Raw genomic sequence first — 17,244 nt, 5'->3', positions numbered from 1 at the left:
ATTTATGGTTAATAACAGTATCCGATCCATTACCAATTACAATTAAGTGTGCAAGAAAAGACATCAGTACACAGACAATCAAAGTAAACACAATTCTAAGATTACTACCCGAATGTACAGCATTTATTGGAAGTACTAGAGTTTACGCCAGAGACCAAATCGATAAATTAATATCCAAATATAACCTACAGAAGTCATCCAGTTAATGTCTCATACAGATGTTGTGACCATTTCGAAGGAAGAAACCACATACCAAATCTGAAACCATTAAAACTCAATAAGATCAATACAGACGATTTAAACATTGCACAACACAAGCTGGACCAATATTCAGAAGAACTCGACCGAATCATGTACCAACCATTCATTGAAGAACATTTGCCTTGGTTCACTATATTGTCTTTATCATTAATTATCATTGTAGTTTTTGCATACATCTTCTGCAAATGTAGACGCAAAAGATTTCCAAGACTTGCCATGAACTATCCGCAGGACTCACCTCCACCTTCACCACATCGCAGCAGTTCAATTAAAGAGAAACTTAAAGGATTAACCTTTAAAAGAAGACCAGATGTAAGCCCAGAAAATGAAGAAATATCAGAAACCCCAATTGAACTTTAAAACTCGAAGCGAGGCATCGACTTTTCACTAATGAGGGGAGCTGTTATATGTGAAAATAGTCACCTTGAACCACTCAAGGGTTACCGACTCTTTGGTTTCGCAATATCAGTTCCTATTTCATCATCCTTCCAGCAAGCGTTCCCATAGAGATAGCTGACCATGCATGGACGTCAACCTCTGACCAAAGCTGGCCTTTCGTGGGAAATGCCGACACCACAGTTTGTAGGAAGATTATAAATTTAGAACTTTAACTTTATTGTATCACTCGTCATTTTAGTTTCTCGCTAGTAACATATTTGCATTATATAATTTTATTTACTTCAATTTATCATAGAACAAAGTATAAGTGTAATTTGTGAAATAAATCTTTTTTAAAAAGTCAATTAAGAAGTTAGTGATTTAACATGTATTAAGTAATATATTTGTTAAGTAAATTATTCATTTATACTTACATTTGGCAACGATATTCTCCATAATTTCACTAAACTATCATTACCACAGGTAACTAATAAATATGATTGGGCGTTGATAGTTAAATTAGGAATTGGTTCTAAGTTATGAGACATATCACAATCTTGGATTCCATAATCGTGAGCATCTTCTTTTACGTACAAACACGCAAAATTTTCCAAAGACCAAACTCTATAGTCTGCGTTAACCGAAACGGTAACAGAAATTTTACCATCTGGAGAAACGCAGGCACCAGAGATTGTGTCTAAATGACCTTCAAATTGCCTGTAAATTTAAAAGTGTATTAAAATTAAATATTAACATGAAGTAGATTGAAGTAAAATACAGCGTCATATCTATACAACAGGAGAAGAAGAAGAAGAAGAAGAAGAAAAAGAAGAAGAAGAAGAAGAAGAAGAAGAAGAAGATTCAATGAGAAAGAGTTTAAGGGTTATTTGTGTGAAATATTTTGTTGTACTACTTGCCATTTTGGTACCTTCAAATTATATTTTTCCTATTTAATTGTTGACCGAACTCCAATAAAAACAATATTATCCTAGCCTATAATTATATTATTAATTATGTAATTATTATTAACCATTAATTTTCCAATATGGATTTTTCAACATCCAAAGTAGTGTAGGAAACAAAGGTTGAACCTTGCAAAATGGACACAAGTCCGGTTTTATTTCTTTTCTAGAATATCAAGGGGTGCTTATTATAAGACAAACTTTTTCTGAAAAAATTTCGCCCCGGAACTCCTCTTTTCACCCCTTTAAAGGGGGTAACTTGTGGTTTTTGCGGAACGTAGCCCTTCCTGTACCTTTTACGAAAAATTTCTTTTATAAAAATATGAAGAGGACTATATTTTCTACGATTTATTTCCCGACAGCATCTGTCTATCATCCACCGTTTAGCGGGGATGGCGCCCCAAAGTTGACAAGTTTTTAAAAAAGATGTTTTTAAAAAATATATATATTTTTCCCTAACTGTAACGGAAATTAAGAAGAAATTCTGCGGCAATTATTCACAAATAATTGATTGATATTTTGGTATCGGCTTTACTCAAGGGTAATTGGCCTTTTTTTAATTACAGGGTGTTACATTTTTAAAAACCCCTTTTTATACCATCTGAACTGTTTACACTAGAGTAAAAAGACTTTTAGCGATTACCCATGTACTGGTGCTATTTACAAATTTGTATAATGCACCCCCATTTTTTCCCCGGAACCACCCCAAAAAAAAAAGAAGAATTAATAAATAAAGTGATTTTATTGGAATCCTTCACACACAATGCCCTTTATTAATATGCTTCATATATCATTTTGTGTACGTTGTTATTACCCATGCATGGACACCAAAAGCGATTTCCTAGTGCAACCCCTGTAGCCAAAAAAAAAATAAATAAAATGGGGGGTTGAAATTTTTTTTGTTTTTTGGTTTTTGATCCATATGGGCATATGTTTCATCAATAGTGCTTTTCAAAAATATATATGGTTATTGCAACATCCCTGCGAAAACCACCCCTATCCTTGAAAATATATTGCAGAAACTACCCCTATCCCTTGGCGAGCATGTTTTTACGATTTTCTCATTACCTATGCATTCTTTTTAAACAAAACTTATGCAAGATTAAATACCACTATTTACTCTAAAAATTAGGTCCTATTCATTTTTTTCGTATAAGCAACCGTTACGGCAGAGTGGCGCCGTAAACCTCATATATGCTTTGGCGGGCTTCAATTTTTGTTTTTTTTTTCATCTGTTCGTTTTATTGATAAAGTACTTATGTAAAATAAAACAACACAGTGTAACCTACAAATTATAACTTATGCACATTTTACAATCTTTGCGCCCCAAAGCCACAGTGGTGGCCCAAAATTAATTTTTGCATATTTTCGCCACCTACACGCATTTTATTGCATTAATGCTACCGTAATAGCACAATATTTACCCTTAGGTGGTCGCTAAGCAGTGGCGGATCCAGGGAGGGGTGATGGGGGTGATCACCTCCCCCCTCTCAAACCAAGTGATATTATATTCAAAGATTATAAAAATATTATTTTATTTTTATAGAAATTTAGCCAATTGGCACCCCCCTCTTAACGATGCTGGATCCTCCACTGTCGATAAAGGATAAAAAGTACGCCATTCTTATAAAAATAATAATATAATATAAGTATTTCTATAAAAATAAATGAATATTTTTATAATCTTTGAATATAATATCACTTGGTTTGAGAGGGGGGGAGGTGATCACCCCATTACCCCTCCCTGGATCCGCCACTGCTTAGCGACCACTTAAGGGTAAATATTGTGCTGTTAAGGTAGCATTAATGCAATAAAATGCGTGTAGGTGGCGAAAATATGCAACAATTGATTTTGGGCCACCACTGTGGCTTTGGGGCGCAAAGATTGTAAAATGTGCGTAGGTCATAATTTGTAGGTTACACTGTGTGGTTTTATTTTACATAAGTACTTTATCAATAAAACGAACAGATGACGAAAAAAAAAAACAAAAACTGAAGCCCGCCAAATCATATATGAGGTTTACGGCGCCACTGTGCCGTAACGGTTGCTTATACCAAAAAAATGGATAGGACCTAATTTTTAGAGTAAATAGTGGTCTTTAACCTTGTATAAGCTTTGTTTAAAAATAATGCATATGTAATGAGAAAATCGTAAAAACATCCTCGCCAAGGGATAGGGGTAGTTTCTTCAGTATATTTTCAAGGATAGGGGTGGTTTCCGCAGGGATGTTGCAATAACCATATATATTTTTGAAAAGCACTACTGATGAAGCATATGCCCATATGGATCAAAAAGCAAAAGAACAAAAAAAATTTCAACCCCCCATTATATTTATTTTTTTTTTGGCTACAGGGGTTGCACTAAGAAATCGCTTTTGGTGTCCATGCATGGGTAATAATAACGTGCACAAAATGGTATATGAAGCATATTAATAAAGGGCATTGTGTGTGAAGGATTCTAAGAAAATCACTTTATTTATTAATTCTTCTTTTTTTGGGTGGTTCCGGGAAAGAAATGGGGGTGAATTATACAAATTTGTAAATAGCACGAGTATATGGGTAATCGCTGAAAGTCTTTTTACTCTAGCATAAGCGGTTCAGATGGTATAAAAAGGGGTTTTTTAAAATGTAACACCCTGTAATTCAAAATAGGGCAATTACCCTTAAGTAAAATTTATACCAAAACATCGGTCACTTATTTGTGAATAATTGCCGCAGGATTTCTTCTTAATTTTCTGTACAGGTAGGGAAAAATTTATATTAATTTTAAACATCTTTTTTAAAAACTTGTCAACTTTGGGGCGCCACCTCCGCTAAACGGTGAATGATAGACATATGCTGTCGGAAAGTAAATCGTAGAAAATATAGTCCTCTTCATATTTCTATACAAAAAATTTTTTGTAAAAGGTACAGGAAGGGCTACGTTCCGCAAAAACCAAAAATTACCCCTTTAAAGTGGTGGAAAGGGAGGTTCCGGGGCGAATTTTTTTCAGAAAAAGTTAGTCTTATAATAAGCACCCCTTAATATAACGGAAAAAAATAAAACCGGACTTGTGTCCATTTTGCAAGGTTCAACTTCTGTTTCCTACAATAAAGTTTATAACAAGTTTTAGTGCCACCCATGTCCAGCACATGAAAAAATATTGCTATCAAAGCACTATTTACTTTTTCTGTGAGCAGTGAAGCCTTTTGACAATTTATCTGTTATATCCAATGCACCCTTTGCTGTATTGTAGTGTAATATAATATTAGTATGGTATAGTTAGACCCAAACCCAGACATCCAAAGTGAAAGTTATCCTCCAACACCAAATTGTTCTATATGGTCCACATAATGTTCAGAAAAAAGTCACACCATTTTGAGCGTCGGGTTTGGGGGGGAGAGGGGGGAGAAATCTGCAAATTCGTAATTTTTTTAGGTTTTTCGTCAATATTTCTAAAACTAAGCGGTTTAGCATAAACAACCTTCTACACAAAATTGTTCTACATTAAATTTGAAATAAAAAAGGCTCTATGCATATCCCTTCTAAAATGAACGGTTCCAAAGTTACGGAGGTAGAATAGTATAATTGGTCCAAAAAAAGTCCTAACCCAGACATCCAAAGTAAAAGTTTTCCTTCAACACCAAATTGTTCTATATAGTCCTCGTATTGTTCAGTAAAAAGTTACACCATTTTGAGCGTCCGGTTTGGGGGGGGGGAGATGGGGGAGAAGTCGGTAAATTAGAAGTTTTTTTATGTTTTTCGTCAATATTTCTAAAACTATGCCTTAGCGTAAGGAATGTTCTATAGAAAAATTATCTACATAAAATTTAAAACAAAAAAGGTTGTATACATAATTGTTATAAAATCAACAGTTCCAGAGTTACGGAGGGTGAAAAGTAGAGGTTTTCGATACTTTTTATATTTACCGATTTCTCCCCCCTCTCCCCTCCAAACCCGACGCTCAAAATGGTGTGACTTTTTTCTGAACATTATGTGGACCATATAGAACAATTTGGTGTTGGAGGATAACTTTCACTTTGGATGTCTGGGTTTTTGGTATAGTTATATCATAAATATTGCCCAAAAAATATAAAAAGTATCGAAAACCTCGACTTTTCACCCTCCGTAACTCTGGAACTGTTGATTTTATAACAATTATATATAGAACATTTTTTATTTTAAATTTTATGTAGAACATTTTTGTATATAACATTGTTTACGCTAAAGCATAATTTTAGAAATATTGACGAAAAACGTAAGAAAACTAGGTACTAATTTATCGGCTTCTCTCCCATCTCCCTCCCAAACCGGACGCTCAAAATGGTGTAACTTTTTACTGAACAATATGTGGACCATATAGAACATTTTGGTGTTGGAGGAAAACTTTTACTTTGGATGTTTGGGTTAGGCCTTTTTTTGGACCAGTTATACTATACTACCTCCGTAACTTTGGAACCATTCATTTTAGAAAGATTATGCATAGGGCCTTTTTTATTTCAAATTTAATGTAAAACAATTTTGTATAAAGAGTTGTTCATGCTAAACCGCATAGTTTTAGAAATATTGGCGAAAAACTTAAAAAACTACGAATTTACCGATTTCTCCCCCCTCTCCCCCCTAAACCCGACGCTCAAATTGGTGTGACTTTTTTCTGGACATTGTGTGGACCATATAGAACAATTTGGTGTTGAAGGATAACTTTCACTTTGGATGTCTGGGTTATGCCATCTTTTGGATCAACTATACTATACCTACTATATACTGTTTTGTAATCTGTTTCTTCTCCATTTTTTTTGTCATTGTTACGTTTAGTCATTTCGTCATGGGTCAAAGGTCAAAGTGTCCTCAAGCGGCTACAGCCACTTGAGGACACTTTGACCTTTGACCAATGACGACATGCCTTGACACACAAATAACGTCAAAACATGACAGGGTAGCAGCTGAATATTTTTGGCCTGAGGGAATAGGAAAACCGTGTGTGCTACAATTTTTCTACAAAATACGCTTTAAGAGTCGTATCAGTTTTTTTTTGGAACCAGCTGTACTTGTAATACACATTTTTTTATAAAGAGACAATCCTTGTTAGTCATATCATATTGCTTTTAATTTTATAAACGTCGTACACAAAATCAAGGGGTAATGTAGTGTAGTGCGAAAAAGTCGGAGGCTGTATTTAACCCATTTTCTGCTAGCGTAACCGTATGGTCACACTAAATGACCCCTTTTAAATATACAATATTTAACACACACAGCGATATATGCAACTAGATATACGACCACGTTGACTAGTGATATCTATTTAACGAATGACATACCCGGTATCTGATCTATTCGCTGGAAAAGCCATGTTATAGTTATAACGGTTATAATTTGATGGTATTGCAACTAGAAAGCATCAAAATGGACGTTCGCGTTGAGTAAGTAATATTTTTTAATCTTATTTTTAAAGAAACCAAATATATTTTTAAACAAATAGGATCTAGAGACATGTGTTTAAGACATATTTATATAATTTATCACAAAAGTATTGTATGAAATGCGGTAGAGCTTCTAATATTTGTTTGTGACCATAACGTCACACAGGGATAATATGTGATAATTGATAGGTTTTCTGTTTTTTTTTTCTTTTTAGACGTGGTTTTACATTAGAAGAAGCATTGACCATGACGATGAAAATATAGAAAATGATGAAACTTCGGTGTTTATTTGTCCTCCAGATGTTCATGAGGATACGGATGAAGATTCCGGCGACGAAGATGGTGGTGGTTTAGTTGACAATTTGTCTCATACAGTTATTAGCGTCAGTTGAAGTTCGAACAAATCGTAATGAAAATATGGAGCAAGGAGAGGAAGACTCTGTGGATGAAATAAAGGCAACAGAACCTGATGAAAAAGTGAGTCAAATAAATAAGGGAAACATAAAAAATGTAGAATTTCTAAAAAAACTGAGATCAAGCAATGGATGGAGGGAGATTTGATACATAATAAAAAATTTGAAAACGAGAATAGATCTGAAAGTTATGAATTTTATAACATGAGTTCATTACAACTATTCGAACTATTTGTGACAACGATAAGTTTGAACATATTTTACAAGAAACAAAAAAATATGCTGCGTTCAAGAATTTTCCAGATCCAAATCCCTCCATTGACGAGTTGAAATGTTTTTTCGGAATTTTAATTTTATCCGGCTACCATCCCTTACCGGGCAGAACATATTTTTGGACAACGTGTTGCCCTTTGCCTAAGTATTGCATTTTGCCGGATAACAAAGTAATGGCTACTAAAACTAGAGGTTCTGTTGATTATGTTATATCTAAAAACGATGGAATTATCTTGGTCTATATCTTGGAAATAATTGGATAATGCTGTAGTTACGGCTGCATCAACTTGCTACGGCATCAATCCTCAAAGTTACGTTAAGAGATACTCTAAACAACAGAAGAAAATTATTCAAGTACAAAGGCCTTTGAGTATTGCAAAATATAATACATTCATGGGTGGCACGGATAGAATGGATGAAGATGTGGCACTATACAGAATTGGCATCAGAAGTAAAAAGTGGTATTGGCCTCTTTTTACTTGGCTTGTAGACGTATGCCTACATAACGCGTGGGTGCTTTATAAGAAGTCCTCAAAGGAAAGACAAAAAAAAACACATAATATATTTTTCCGCCGAGAAATTGCACAGATGTATATGCGGAAATATGGAGTTCCGCCTAGTCGTCCTGGTAAGTCCTCAGTCAGCAGGTATAGTCTGTCCATGAATAGAGTGTCCGACAATCTACGATATAACAAAATTTACCATCTTGTTGTTAAAGTTTCTAACGGCAAAAGACGTAGGTGTGCTGGTGCTGGAGAAGGATGTTCTTCTGTGATACGTACACAGTGTAAAAAATGTAATTTAGGACTTTGCATTGAATGTTTTGACATTTTTCATACACAGTAGGAAATACATAATGTATATATAGGTAATCTCCCTGTGTGACCATGACCATATGGTCACAGCGTTTTTTTCTTATGTTTATAAAAAAAATTAATAAAAACATATTTTTACGTTTATTTAGTTTCATTCCATTGTCATCTGCAGGTATACTTATGAAAAAATATATTTATTGATATTCTGGTAGAAAATGGGTTAAGCTAATATTTTTAAATATGGTGAGAAGATTTTCTTTATCTTCTTTATAAAAGTAGCAGGAAAATAGGATACAAGGATCTTTGTGTTGTTTTCCACATATTCAATACAGAAGCTCTTTAAAAAAATATTATTAATACATACGCAAGTTTCTCCATTGTCTCAGAATTCCATAATATTGCTTTTTCATCATCTCCAGCAGTCAGTAATAAAATTTTGTCAGGACAGAACCGGCAAACTTTTAACGATAAAATACTTTTTGGCAACGATCGTATTTTCTCGCCAGTCTAAAAAAAATATAAAACATAAAAAGGAAAAGTACTGACTAAATATTTTAAAACTAATTAATTAAATATTAAATATATCCCCTCTGTGGCTCAGTGGTAAAAGAGCCTACCTTTGGATCCAAGAGTTGTGAGTTCGAATTTCAGCTGGGTAGGGAATTTCTCTCGTTGTGGGATCGGTACTCACCGGAGGGACAGCAGACGCTCGGATACAATTAACGTCTCTTTGTAAAGACAATGAAGTCGACTTCACTAAGCAACAAGAAATTTATTCAACACACGCACTACACATTTTTTTTTATCAGATTTTGAAAATCGAATGTACCATGACAATGGCCTTAGTTGTCGATTTAAATTAAAATAAATATATTAAATATAAGGCGGTTCGCTAACAGATACAATTTTTATTATAAATCTGGAATTTATACAAATACAGAAATAAACGCATATATGGTATTCATTGATAATATTATGAAAGGATATCAAGAGGTTCTATATTACCCACCATACAAGAAAAGAGTATCCACAGAGAACGGCAGTTCTCGCCAGTGGCACACAACACCCCTACAAGCGACACTATATATACACGAAATTTTCGATTTTCTAAACCTGACTGAATGAAAAATTGGGCCAAAGCCCATCTTAAAGTTTAGGAAAAGACTCGTCCATTCATATGTTACTTCTCCATTTTGGTCCAAGGGTGTGGATTTTACGGCCCTTCCCATTTAAAGCCTGTTTTTCGTTCTCGTCCCCAAAACTCCCAAAAATCTCCCAAAACTCCCAAAAATTTTAAAAATTTAAGCCCGACCTTTACGGCTTCTGATAGTAGAGATCATTACCTTTCCAACGCATGTTTAATTTTGAAAATAGGTTGTACCATTCAAAAGTTATCGAGCTCAGAATTATGACTCAATTTTTATTTAAAAGATGGAAAATGTTTGTTGATATCGCACCTTTAATAAAAAAGCGAAATAACTCAAAATTCATGGTTTTCGAGATTTAATCATAAAGTGAAATAACTAGACGAGAAGAACCTGTTCCATTTAACAGCCAGGTTAAAATGATGAGAATGAGAAAGATAAATGATTTTCCTGCTCTTTTTTACTAACGCCTTTGCACAAACCGGTACTCGTAAAGTGGTGGAATTCAGTTATACTCCGCCTGTGTTTGGAGGTAAGATATCCGGTATTTTCAAAGAAAGTGATGCAATACGAAACAATTCTGTGTTTTACTAACGAGTAAGTATATTATTTGCTATCGCTTTTTAGAAAAGTGTATTCTTTCAGATTTATTTCACTTTATTAGAAAACTAGTTGAAGATTTGTCTGTTCATTTATGAGTTAGTTCATTTTAGTAGAAATTGTTTCTTATTATGTGCCGTATTATTTCAGCTTTATGCAGTTTCTAATTAAAAATTTATAAAATTACTAAAGTACAATAAGTATTATTTCAATATTCTACTATTATTTTATTAGATAGGTAGTTAGAAACCTTCACGTTTTTGACTTGTTTCACTTTATTATAAAATCAACAATAATTATTGTAATAGTAATACTTTTAATATACAATGGTTTCATGTTTGCATCGATACTTATGTACTTATTTTTTGATAATCCAATTTAATTAGATTCTTGTTGACTATCAGCTTCTTGTCTAACTAACCGGTATAATATTTATACTCTTGTTTTAGAGTGGCGTCTTCTAGTCTAGAGCACAAAAATACTTGGATTAGTAGCGAAAAATTCCTCATTGGATAATAATTCCATCAATGAAAAACCCGTTAATAATAAATGTGAAACTACGGAAGAAGTAAGTTTCAATTTGTATAACTTTAATAGATGTATAAATACACATTTTTTATTATAAACTAAGGCTTTTACTTGTTTCTATCAAACAGTAACAGTAAAAATACAAAAAAAAACTATCCCCGCTCGTTGTCTGAAAGAGCCATGTACCGAAAAGTGCAGACTAAGTGCTCCGGTAATATCAATACAGCAAACAGATATGGTATTTTTTGCAAGTTCTGGGAATTGGGCAGTTTGCTAAAGCAAAGAGAATACATAAATTTTTGTATGGATGATATTCAACCAAAGTACAGGTACACAAACGCTGAGAATCCTAGGCGCTGCAACCAGGCTTTCCATTTTGTTATAAATGATGTCAAAATTAGAGTGTGCAAAACATTTTTTTAAATCAACTTTAGATATTTCTGACCGCATGATTTTTACAATACAGACTAAGATTGATGCAAATGGTTTTACACTGGATGATTTAAGAGGAAACATGACAAGCACAGAAAAAATGATCCCGAACTGATAACCGACATCAAGGGGCATATTAATTCTATACCAAGGGTTGAATCTCACTGCCTACGCGTTTCTACTTCAAGAGAATACATAGAAGGCAGCATTAAAGATTTATACAATGATTTTAAATTAGAACAAGAGCGGAACAATAAAGAAATTGGTACATATATTACCTATTATAAAATATTTACTACTGAATTTAATATCGGTTTCTTCCAACCAAAAAAAAGATCAATGCGATCTGTGTACTACCTACAACAATTCCAATGTTAATGAAAATAAAGACCTGGAGCAAAAATATAAATCAAATTTAGAAGAAAAAAAAACTGGAGTAGGGCTGAGAAATTAAATGACCGAAACAAAGTCAGCCAAAATGTAAGAGTATATATGCAATGTCATACAGGTCAGTCTTCTTCATTTTATTATAAATCAAAACTGAACTGTTACAATTTAACGGTGTCGAAACTGACAGAAAGAATATAAGCAGGCATATAAAAATGTACACTGCTATTTTTGATCTAAATGTGATGCAAAACGAGGCTCCATAGAAATCGGTTCTTGCTATTTAAAAAATATAAGTGAAGAGGGCGATGGTGAAAAAGAAGTCATATTCTATTCAGACAATTGCTGTGGACCAAAACAAGAATAAGTATATAACGTCGCTGTATTTATTCGCTGTGCACACGTTAAAAATTAAGAGAATTACACATAAATTTTTAATAAGGGGCCACAGTCAGAACGAAGCCGATAGTGTGCACAGTCTTATTGAGAAAGAAGTTAAGAAGAGCTTGAAATCTGGAACTATTTACACTCCAGACCAATATGTAACTTTAACAAGGAATGCTAGAAAATCGAACCCACCTTTAATTGTGCACGAGATGAATTACCAATCATTTTATGATTTAAAAGGTTTGCAAGAAGAATTGGGGTATAACTTTACGATTAATACTGAGGGAGAAAATGTTAACTGAAACGAAATCAAAGCAATACAAGTGAACAAAGATAATCCTACATATTTTTTTATAAGACATCATACAAGGATGAGACTTATAAACAGGTAGATGTAAGGAACAAACGAAAAAAAAAATAGGATCAATAACGGAAATAGCATTCAAACCCGCCTATACAGAAAAACAAAAATTGAGTACAAACAAACGGAAAGATTTGCAAGCATTGCTATCTAAAGGATTGATTCCTTCTTTTTACTCCCAATGTTATAATTCAATAATTTAATCGTTTTTTAAATTCATCTAAGATAAACGTTGTGCCATATTTGAGAGTAGCCACACAAGTTTCTTGAAACAATCTATTTTATATTTTCGGTTTATTTTTAAAATGTAAATATCTTTTCATTGTATTATTATAGTGTTACTTATGTTTTAGTTTATTTTTGTAATCAGGCAATTTTGTTAATAAAGATAAATAAACGAATAATCAGTATTTTATTATAAAGAAAACGAAAATTCATTTTGTGTTTAAGAAAATATAGAAACAACTAGGATTAATTCAGTGTCAAGTCAAAGTTTTTACATCAAAACTGCAACAAACCTAATTGTTTATTTTACATGACAGTTCATTTAGCAATAAAAGAGCATCATGTAGAATTATTTCATCGGCGCAGAATATATGTTTAATCATAAAGTGAAATAACTACAAACTATCAAAAAAACAACCCATTTGCACCCTTAACAATAGACGAGAGGATTAGCATTTACTAAAATCTAAGAGCTTACTAATTAAACTCTCCACACCAACCTTTAGAATTCCTCTAACCCGTATGATTTTTGTGAAATTAATTTTTAACCTGTACTGTGCAAAACTTAAAAACTTTGATTGCCAATTCCCACAAACTGTGTTTTTTGAGTTATTTCTTTTTTTTATTAAAGGTGCGATATGTATGTTTGTATGTATGTGTGTGGAAAAGTTAAATCGATCTGAATTTTTTTTCTGTGTTTCAAGAGGGTTTAAGGGCCGATTCAGAACCGGTCTAATTTTTGACTTCTGACTACCCGTAAGTTAGCTAGAGGACTAAGTAGATACAAAATAGCATATTTTTTGGGCGTATATATCTTAGGTTCAAGGAAAGACAGGAAAACCGCTAATACACCAAATCAATAGGGTTGAGTTAAGCTTTCAAATGGCCCTAAAGCGATCAAGCTGAGACATACCCCAGTATACATAGCACTGCTCACCATAGCCAAAAAACTGAAAAATTAAACTTTGAAAATTTTGGTTTTTCGACAATTACTCAAAATGTCAACCTACGAATTGCGCCAATAACTGAGCGTTTGTAGAAGAACTCAGGACGCGTCTAACGGTGTATACCTTATATCTGGGAAAATTCGAATTTTTAAGTTATAGGGTTCATAAACATGATCAAATCTATTTCTTATGGGAAAAACAGTTTTTCAAGCTCAATAATTCCTGTAATACGTTCAGTTATCATACTCGATCTTGGATGCATCAGATACTACTTGTCAATACGTTTCAAATTCATGTTTAGTGATCAACATCAGGTAAGTCGTTCAGAAGTTATAGAGCTCCAAAAGTATAATTAGTCCAGGAACTGAAATTTTTCACTTCGCAATTTTTACAGAATGGATAGATTTGTTTAAAAATTTGACAATAAGTAGTGGATAGTCCAAGGATCAAAATCTATATGATGCCGAAAGACGCTTTTACCATGGGGTGGTTGCCACCTCATCTCGAGTGTGGAAATTTTTTTTTTATATTTTGACCCCAAATGCTGATAAAAATATTAATTATAAACAAAAAATGTTCATTATAAATTTTTTTGATAAAATTAATAGTTTTCGATTTATTAGTTATCGAAGCTGTTAGTTTTATATCGGAAAGATTACCAGATAACGGCAGTTCTCGCCAGTGGCGCAGAAATACACCCCCCTACACGCGACACTATTACATACACGAAATTTGCAATTTTCTAAATCTGACTGAATTGAAAATTGTGCCAACTCCCATCTTCAAGTTCAGAAGAAGACTCACCCATTCATATGTCAACCATCCATTTTGGTCCAAGGGTGTCGATTTTACGGCCCTTCCTATTTAGGGTCTGTTTTTCGTTCTGGTCCCCAAAACTCACAAAAACTTCGAAAATTTAAGTCCGACCTTTGCGGCTTCTAACAGTACTGATCATTACCTTTCCAACGCATGTCTAATTTTGAACATGGCCAGAGAACGGCAGTTCTCGCCAGTGGCGCATACCCACACCACCCTACACGCGACACTATATACACAAAATTTTCGATTTTCTAAATCTGACTGAATTGAAAATTGGGCCAACTCCCATTTTAAAGTTCAGAAAAGACTCACAAATTTATATGTCAACTATCGATTTTGGTCCAAAGGTGTAGATTTTAGGGCCCTTCCTATTTAGGGTCTGTTTTTCGTTCTCGTCACCAAAACTCCCAAAAAGTTTAAAAATTTGTCCATCCTTTGCGGTTTCTAATAGAACTGATCATTAACTTTTCAACGCATGTCTAATTTTGAAAATCGGTTATACCATTCAAGAATTATAGAGCTTAGAAATGTGACTCAATTTTTATTTAAAAAAGGGAAAATGTTTGTGGATATGTATGTATGTGTGTTTCAAAGTTAAACCGATTTGATATTTTTTCTCTGTGTTTAAAGAGGGGGTCAGGGCCGATTTAGAACCGGTGTAGTTTGTGACTTTTGACCACCCATAAGCCAGCTATAGGACTTGGTAGGTACAAAACGGCATATTTTTTGGGGGTATATATATTCGGATCAAGAAGAGGCAGGAGAACCGCAAATACATCAAATCAATAGTGTTGACTTAAGCTTTCAAATGGTGTCCAAGCCATCAGGATCAGATATACACACGGCTCAGTATAGCCGAAAAACTGAAAAACTAAACTTTGAAAATTTTGGTTTTTCGACAATTGCTCAACATTTCAACGTACGAATTGCGCCAATAACTTAGCGTTTGTATAAGGACTCAAGACGAATCTAACGATGTATATCTCATATCCGGGAAAATTCAAATTTTTAGGTTATAGGCTTCATAAATATGATAAAATCTATTTCCTGTGGGAAAAACGGTTTCGAAAGCTAAATAATTCCTGTACCTAATAGCTTCAGTTATCATATTTGACCTTAGATCCATCAGATACTACTGGTCAATACGTTTCAAACTCATGTTTACTAATTAAAATCGGTTAAGCCGTTTAGAAGTTATTAAGATACAAAAGTATAATCCAATTAACGATTATTCAACAAACGGTTTATGAGTTGTAGTGGTTACTACGCTAAATTTGATCTGGCAACAGACAATCCGACTTCATTTACCGGCCATCTCAATATATTTTTTTTTCAATCTATTTCGAATAGAAAAAAAATCTAGTGTACATTCGATGGACACTAGATGATTTGGGAGATAATGCAACAAAGGTGACCATTTATAAAGCTTGACGTGTAATAGAGGAACATTGCATTCAACTTCATACATTTAATTTATAAATAACTTTGAAAAACTCCTGATACAAGAATAAAAAACCGCTAAACGCCGTAAAAATGAGTGGCGCATAAAATATTCCAGCTACAAAAGATCTGATATGAATGTTACGTGGCGCGAAAATGGTTTTTCAGTTGATGCAAAAGAAATTCTAGTTTTATTTTAAAAGATTTTTCCATAATAATTGCTAAATTTGAAGTAAACGCGCCACAAAAGAGTTTCAAAATTCAAACTGTATCAAAGTTACTCTTTTGTGGCGCGTTTACTTCAAATTTAGCAAATATTATGGAAAAATCTTTTAAAATAAAACTAGAATTTTGTTTTGCATCAAATGAAAATCCATTTTCGCGCCACGTAACATCCATATCAGATCTTTTGTAGCTGGAATATTTTATGCGCCACTCATTTTTACGGCGTTTAGCGGTTTTTTATTCTTGTCTACATATACTGTGAAAATTTTGAAACATATGTACGATAGAGTAACTAGTACTATTAAGATGTAAAAGAGAATGAACAAATTCAAGTGATACGTGGTTGGGGCTCCGGAAATGCAAATATGTACATATAGTTCGTCCGCTATAACCTTTCCCATTCGGTACGATTCATTTTCAATCAAATTAAGTCAAAACAGAAAGTGAAACGTACGCCGATGTGTGTAGTATATAGTATACAGTATACAAAATGTGTATACACATCGACGTTCGTTTCAATTTATGTTGTGGCTTAATTTGATTGAAAATGAATCGTACCGCATGGGAAAAGTTATAGCGGATGGACTATACCTTATTGTAGCAATAAAACTAATTAGACAAGATATCATGACAGATTGGCTGCACAAATTTGACAGAAAAATGCCATGTCAAAGAAGGAAAATTCTCTTATTCTTAGACCACGCAACATCATCAGCATCATCATCATACAGCCAAATGTGTTCACTGTTGGACATAGGCCTCCTCAAAATGTCTCCACCCTTCTCTGCCCTGCGCAGCTGCAATCCAGTTTGTCGCTATTCTTTTAATATCGTCGGTCCATGTGGTAGGTCGGACGCAACTCCCATCCGGATATTCAGTTATTTAACATATTAATAATATTTTTGCAACACATTACTACAGCACATTGTCACAGACCAAGGAATAATTAAAAATTTAAAAAAACTGTATGGAAAGTTTTTGATGAGAAGAATTTTATGATCTATCTATAGAATGTTCTTTATCAACGGCTAAACTGGAGAAGTCCGTAACGATTGCTAACGCCCAGTGGCGTAACAAACTCCGTCGGGGCCCACCGCAGAATTGGAAATGGTCCCTTTAAAAAAATTACCCAATGCGACATGTGTAAAAAATACCTATATGTGTTACAGCCCAGTAAATCAACGTAAAATATGGCGATACTGTGTAATTTTCAGTGTCACCACCAAAGTGGTCAACTCAAGACTTT

The 17,244-nt window shown here is 33.7% G+C and overlaps 1 protein-coding gene across 2 annotated transcripts in view; it reads right to left on the bottom strand.

Annotated features, from left to right (window-relative positions):
* The window catches only part of LOC126890402 (WD repeat, SAM and U-box domain-containing protein 1-like), a 205,759-nt gene that overhangs the window by 25,805 nt on the left and 162,710 nt on the right, over positions 1-17,244 (bottom strand). For both annotated transcript variants that reach the window (XM_050659298.1, XM_050659299.1), the window contains exons 9-10: positions 8,867-9,009; positions 1,074-1,356 (exon numbers count right to left, since the gene is read on the bottom strand). In XM_050659298.1, coding sequence (XP_050515255.1) covers positions 1,074-1,356; positions 8,867-9,009 — 426 coding nt within the window. The remainder of the gene's footprint in view (positions 1-1,073; positions 1,357-8,866; positions 9,010-17,244) is intronic.

Source organism: Diabrotica virgifera, chromosome 8 (genome assembly GCF_917563875.1).
Source record: "Diabrotica virgifera virgifera chromosome 8, PGI_DIABVI_V3a".
NCBI classification, from domain to species: Eukaryota; Metazoa; Arthropoda; class Insecta; order Coleoptera; family Chrysomelidae; genus Diabrotica; species Diabrotica virgifera.
This window is presented reverse-complemented; position numbering and strand designations above follow the sequence as displayed.